At 37.3% G+C, this 7,640-nt stretch overlaps 1 protein-coding gene across 1 annotated transcript; it reads left to right on the forward strand.

Annotated features, from left to right (window-relative positions):
- The first annotated feature begins 5,344 nt into the window (after nucleotides 1–5,344).
- Nucleotides 5,345–6,532, forward strand: LOC120628828 (lipase 1-like). Its single transcript, XM_039897451.1, has one exon. The coding sequence runs from the start codon at nucleotides 5,345–5,347 to the stop codon at nucleotides 6,530–6,532; it is 1,188 nt and encodes a 395-aa protein (XP_039753385.1).
- The last annotated feature ends 1,108 nt before the right edge of the window (nucleotides 6,533–7,640 follow it).

A 7,640-nucleotide genomic window follows, 5' to 3' on the forward strand; every position in this document is an offset into this window, starting at 1 on the left:
TTAAACCTATAATTTAAGTTTATAGTTAATTTATTCATAGTATTTAATTATTATTATTATAATTATTGTTATAGTGTAATAAATAGTAATCAATTTGTTATTACTAGGTTCAATGGAATAATATTTTTTTAATAATCAGCCAGTAAAAGTAATGCCTATTGATTTATCTTATTTAATTTACTATACCTGTTCCACTACGAGATTGTACACCTCGTTCGATGGTTTTCGAGCGTCGAAACATGCCAGAGTAAAATGAGCCTTATGGAACTCAAGTTTGGTCATACATTTGTATCTTAAATTTCTTGATCAAGTTGTCTGGTATATTTACTGGTTCTTATATCAAATCTTTATACTTCCTTTGATTTAATATATTACAAAATGGTTTTCCCTAAACAAGTCTTGTTACGTTTTAATTTTTAACTTATAGGTCTATTAACATATTATAGCAAAGTTTACAAGTTAAGTTATAAATAATGTAAGCTATTAAAGCCAGTTGGTACAAATTTAATTAAATATAAGACCCAGTATTACAGTGTCTACGAAACGTTCTGGAAACTATCGCCGACCGTTTTTTTTTTTTGTTAATAAGTATGTATTGTAATATTTTCAAATGTATCAATTAACAATATTTGCAAACGTTAACTTGTTAGTGTATTCGAGATGGTATTACTTACTTAAGTTATTATGAAATAATTATTGTTAATTAAAGCACGTATAAATTAGTATACATGTGAGTTGGAGACTACCCGTCTACAGCAATCAATGAAAATTAGTCGGTTTTTTGTAAATACATTAAACGCTAATGACAATTTCCCTAACGCAGGAGTTTTGATTGTTAAAGAAGTCCAGGGTTCGACCCCGCAGGGGCAATTTGGGAATAATTACCTTCCTTTCACACCCTACCGATAATGACGTGCCGTCAAACAATTAAGCGTACCGGTACGATGTCGCGTACAGAACGATCAGTTGTTGAATATAACTGCAATACTAGTTATAACCGGTTTAATATAACAGGTCAGCCTGTTACCATTTTGACAGCAGCATTACTAACCACCAGGTGAGATTGCAGTTTTCTTACCGAAAGAAAACATTAAATCTTTCTAGGCAAGAAAAATAAACTATACTGTATGTATACGTATAGTGTATACTTATACTAAATGTATACTATTGAATACGTGGCTTAACAGCATAACAACGAAATGAGTTGTGACAAGTTTTATTAATTTAATAATGATAATATTAATTTGTATATAGTTGTTGTTATGTTCCGAGTGATAACTTGTAAAGATGTGCCTTCGAGCGGTGCCATGCGGTTTGTAGCGAATAAACCAACTAAATATTTACTTTTCACTTGTGTTTTTATTCTGCATCCTTGGTAGGGGATGGTACAGCGATTGCCAATAAACAATGGTGTTTTTTTACACAATCAACTTTCAGTCTCTTTCGACCTTGAATGCACAGAATTCGACCTCCTTGGCGCAGTGGTGAGAACTATGGTGTTATGGTCGGAGAGTGAATGGTCCTATTGGGGAGGGCAAATTGGAAATTTGTGATTTCAAAATCTTATCTCGCCCTAAGTAATGGGAGGCTCCGGCAGTGGCTTTCTACCGGTTTACCATAGGCGCCTTTTAAGCAAGCGCGCTTCACCTTAGGCAGCATAATCACTTACTATCAGGTGTGATGGCCGTCAAGCGCTCGTATATAAACATAAAAAAGCGAGCTAGTGTTACGGCATGATGCCGCGTAGAATAAGGGGTTCGAATCCCAGGAGAGGCAACTAAATAAATAAATAAATATGTATACTACGACAATACACACAACGCCATCTAGCCCCAAAGTAAGCGTAGCTTGTGTTAGGGGGTACTAAGATGACTGATGAATATTTTTTTTTTTTTATGAATGAAATACACATAAATACTTATAATATACAGATAAACACCCAGACACTGAAAAACATTCATGTTCATCACACAAACATTTTCCAGTTGTGGGAATCGAACCCACGACCTTGGACTCAGAAAGCAGGGTCGCTGCGCACTGCGCCACTAGGCCGTCAATTAACCACGATCGAAAGTGGTCTTGCCATCATTCATTTTTCCTGCTCTCATTGAGACATTGGGATTTAGCCCGGATGATGGGAAGAGATCTGATGGATTGACTTTGGTTCCCTGGGTACGGGGAAGGGCTTTTTTGTGGGAAACAAAATGCTTTGCATATTGGATAGAAGCAGGCGTTACTTTGCGGAAATCCATGATATATTATCAAAATTAAGCTTAATTTGCTATACTCCGCGAAAAGCAGGAGAATCTGTGTGGTGTAATTTTTTAAGGCTTCGTTTTGTCCTTCGATCACTCAGCAACAGAGCAACGAATTCACGTGATTTTTCGCATAGTTTTTGTCTTTGTCACTTTCCTGACCATAAACAATCTAAATCAAAACATAAAATTACTATGGATATACCAGGTCAATGAATCTGGTTTAGTCACATTTGTACACGCTCTTTAATTTTATCAACAATTTTTTTTACAACAATCCATTGCTCATTTGCTGCCTTATTGAAGGACAAACAAACACACTTTCGCATTTCTAATATTACTGTGGATATACCAGGTATATAAATTTATATAAGTCACATTTAAAATTATCAATAAAATTAGTGACCGTGTGGTCACTAATTTTATCAACAATTTTTTTTTGCCATTGCTCTTGCCCCGCACGGGATCAAATCTGGGAACTCGCACTTATAAAACGACACTCACCACTAGGTACACTACACTAAATCTACTAAAGTTATAGGGTAGTTATAGGGATAGTTTGCTATTATGTTGGTACATGAGACCCTGCCAGGGCGTTACAAACATAATTATTTACTTTTCTTTCATTCATTGTTACACTAAAAGATTATCCCTATCCCTTTCCCTACTAATATTATAAATGTGAATGTAAGTTTGTTACGCTTTCACGCAAAAACTACTAAACCGATCCTCATGAAACTTTGTACACACTTTGTACACATCTTGGAAGTGTTAGAAGTAATATAGGATACTTTTTATCACGACATTAAGCTCGGTTCCTTTGGGAGAGGGGATGAGTGTTTGACGATTTTACACCGTAACTCCGACAAATTATAACCCATTTAAATAATTCTTTTTGTACTATAGAGGTTATAATATGTGTTTAATTTGCCCAAACTGGGGTTGGAGATAGAGGACAGAACTCCTCAGCCGACAGCAGCAAACCCCTCATTTAAGGCTTAGCGATACTGAATACTTCTACAACTAAATTTAATGCCACATCAAAGAACAAAATCAAACGCAGACGAAGTCGCGGGCAACAGCTAGTATGAAATAAACCAAACTAACCTTACTCTGTAACAACAAAGTGCATTAGTGATTATAACACACTGATTACCGAGCAGATGCTAATAACATTGGCTCATTGGCATGGGCGAAGTGTGCTGTCTACACACATATAAATAAAGTTTGTCTGTCTGTAATACGAAAAAGAAAAACTTTGCGAATAAAAAAATATATGGTGACCGCTAACGAGATCATATCAACCCATTATCGGCCCACTACAGCTGGGCTAGCACAGGCTGGAGACAAAAATTATATTTTCCCCCTGCTAAAGCGGGAACAACTATATATGTTGGAATAGGAGAAGTTTACCCCCGTTTATTATTACGCATATATTATTTGGATATTATTTCTGAGAGTTGCTAAAGCTGTAGGAGGACAAACATTTTTATCCTTTCCTCGGTGATATAATTGTCCCCTGCCCATGCTAGCCGTGCTGGGCACGAGTCTCCTCCCACACTGAGGAGGTGTTAAGGCCTTAGTCCACCACGCTGGCCCAATGCGGATTGGTGGCCTTCACGTCTTTAAGGATGTTATGTAGAACTCTGCATGCAAATGCAGATGTTCTCCTCACGATGTTCTCCTTCACCGTTAAAGCAAGTGATATTTTTAATCCTTAAAACGCACATAAATAAAAAAAATTAGCGGTGCGTGCTGGGATTCGAACTCGGCCCCACGAAAGTGAAGTCGAAGGCCTACCAACTGGGCTATCACGACTTCCGCTGTGCTGGTCTTTTTAAGGCTAATGAGATAGTGTAATGTTTATATTATGTTAATGTAGGTACCTAAATTTATGTTACACTTACATTTATTTCGCATAGAACGGATATTGTTTTGAAAGAGCGGAGTCTTCTGATACAGGTGTAGTACTACTGCATCTAAAAGAAGGTTCCAAACTAACAATTTTGTAAAAACTGTAAAAGTTTAAAAATAAACTATTTTTGTTTGGTTTAGTTGATTTTGTTTTTTTAAAGATTTGATTTTGTAATACTTAACAGCCTTTAATTCTGTTTGCGAAAATATAACTATTATTTTTCTATATTATTGATATAGAAATACGCAAACAGATCACATGCATATTTTTAAATTTAACTACAACGACTTTGGAAACTGTTTGTTTCCCAGGTTCGATCCTCGACAGGGGCAATTTGGGAATTTTTCATTTCTGAATTTTCTCTGTGCTTGTCATTTTTAAGGCTTTTGTCGTCGCAAGTTACAACCCTATCGAGAAAGAGGTTTTATCAAGCAATTCAGCGTTCCGGTACGATTTCGCGTAAAATTCGTAATCGTGTAGTGGGTTTAATATAACTGCTACAACAGAGCTCAGGGATTGCAGTCAAGGACCTAGGTACTTGGGTGAGTATTGGATAGAAGCAGGCGTTACTTTGCGGAAATCCATGATATATTATCAAAATTAAGCTTAATTTGCTATACTCCGCGAAAAGCAGGAGAATCTGTGTGGTGTAATTTATAATTTCTTCAATCCAATCGTTAAGTCTTAACAATTATTCATTGTAAAGTCAACATCTCCTGATGATGCTCCGGTTTCGGAGCGAAACGTGCGTAGAGGGTATATTGCCGAAGATCTGTTTGGTGTGGGGTATAAGGATTGAAGAAATTATAAATTACACCACACAGATTCTCCTGCTTTTCGCGGAGTATAGCAAATTAAGCTTAATTTTGATAATACTTGGGTGAGTGTTAAAAGAAACTCACTTCCGTATTTCAATTATTAGTTTGGATAGTGTGGACGAGAGAATGTCCTTTAATTTGTATGTTATTATAGTATCAGATATTTAACGGCCGAAGCCGTGGTAAACTTGTAGATTGACTGCAATACGAATATCGACCCTAACAATATTCTTGTTTTCGACTCAAGGTTCGCTACTAACACCGGCGTGGGTAATACCTTGTAAATAAATCAGTTTGCGTCCATTCAAATATCATTTGCCCGAACAACCGCAAGCGTGTGCTATGTAGTCGAAAAAATGGCAAACACAATATCATATCTCGTTTTATTTTATATGTTCAGTGACTGTTTAACGCAGTGCTCGCAAAATGATATTAAAAATGGTGATAGTCCTCCTATAAAGACATTGAACTTTACGCAGATAGCCGCTCAAGTTGGATATGCAGTGAACGAATACGATGTGACTACGCAGGATGCGTACATCTTAAAGCTGTTCCACATTCCAGGGGACAAAACAAAACCTGTACTGCTAATGCACGGTATTATAGATTCAGCTGATACCTTCATTCTTCGTGGGAACACGTCACTAGCTGTGACCCTCTCGAGAGCAGGCTATGACGTATGGATCGGCAATACTAGAGGCAACAGATACGCCCGGCGTCATATTTACTTACATCCAGAAAACGACGTCGAATTTTGGGATTTCAGCTTCCACGAATATGGCCTCTACGATCTTCCCGCAATAATAGACTTCATTTTAGACCAAACAGGAGAAGCTAGCCTAAGTGCAGTAGGACATTCGCAAGGAAGCACAAATTTCTTAGTGCTCGGTGCATTAAGACCGGATTACAACGAAAAAGTTAAAGTGTTGGTTGCATTGTCGCCGATATGTTTCCTGGCTAACGTAAAGAATGTAGCGTCGTTAATGCTTCAGTCAGTTTCGATTTTGGACCAAATCTATCAAATAACCGGCCAGGAAGAGTTATTCGGGGATGAAACGTCGCTGGGTCAGTTATTTAGAGCAGTTTGCGGCTGTAAAGGAAGTTATAGTGTTTGCGCTTATGGAATCTTCTTCCCAGTAGCTGGTAGCGATCCCGAGGAATTGGAACCGGACTTCTTTCCTACCATCGTAGCGCATTACCCAACCGGGACTTCTAGGAAGAACGCTGTGCACGTGTCTCAATTGGGAATCAAGGAAAAGTTCTCTAACTTTGATTACCAATGGAGAAACGTGGACATTTACAATTCCACAACTCCTCCGGAATATGAATTGAGTAACGTAACCATGAAAGTTGCGTTATTGGTTGGTAGAAACGATCAGATATCAACGATAAAGGATGTAGAACTGTTGAGGAGTAAGCTCCCGAATGTCGTAGAGTATAAAATTATACATCACAAGAAATTTAATCATATTGATGCTGTTTGGGGAAGGAATATGTATAAGTATCTATTTCCTGAAATTCTTAAAGTTTTAAAAAACATATAGCTAATAGAATATTTACTGTTAGATATAAGGGAATTGCTTAGGCATTTTTGATTTTTTGATTTAGATCAAATTTAATTCAATTTTTGTTACCTGACCTACCTGCCTAAAATGTATTACTACAAGAGATGAAATTTATATGACCACCTGCCAAAGCACGGTAAAAGCGTATAGGAGAAGTTTTCCCCCTTTTATTATTACACACGTATCTTGTTTGGATATTAGGTACTTCCACACGTGCGCCAATTTTCGGGGACTTTATAAAGCTATGGGAGAAGATAATTTTTTTCCTTTTTCTGTTGAAAAAATGTCTCCTGCAGTTGCTAGCCTTGATGTTTGCCGTCTGATTCCCTCATCTAGAAGCGTCTGCTGTTTTTAGGTTTTCGTAGTCAACAACAAGTCTTGCCATGTCCGTTATAAAATGTACCTACTTGGAGACGTACCTTTACGTACATACAGTGAAAACAAAGAGAAAATTACTTAGCGGGAGTTGTTAGTTGTGTAAAACAGCTAAAAGGGGATGTATATATATATGTATATATAGGATGTTAAGATTGCGCCTTCAAAACTGTATTCTATATGTACATTATAAATGTGAAAGTGTGTATGTTTGTTACTCAATCAAACAAAAACGGCCGAACGGATTTGGATGAAATTTGGCATGCATGTAGCCTCTGGGATGGAAAAAGACATAGGCTACCTTTCATTCCGATTCCTCAAGAAGTTCCTGAGGGAAAATTTAAATTGTTAACGAGCTAAGCCGTGGGCAGACAGCTCTGAAACTTGGTATTCATGTCACTTACGCTATGGAAAAGGACATGTACATTCTATACCGTTCTATCAAATAGTTCCCGTGGTGGGATTAAAAACTCTTAACGAGCGAAGCTTAACACCCAATTCTGAAGTCCACGCTGACGAAGTCGCGGGCAGAAGCTAATTTCCATATTATTGCATACAATATTTTTTGGGAATCCTGCGGTTCTAATGTGCTATGTAAGTAACAAAGCACATTGGTTGGAGTGGGAATATTATGTCCAGAATCCTCTCCCGCTTACGTGATGAACAACTAGATCGCACGTGGCCGTACTCGACCCCTTTTTTTTAAATATTC

This window comes from Pararge aegeria, chromosome 13 (assembly GCF_905163445.1).
Source record: "Pararge aegeria chromosome 13, ilParAegt1.1, whole genome shotgun sequence".
NCBI classification, from domain to species: Eukaryota; Metazoa; Arthropoda; class Insecta; order Lepidoptera; family Nymphalidae; genus Pararge; species Pararge aegeria.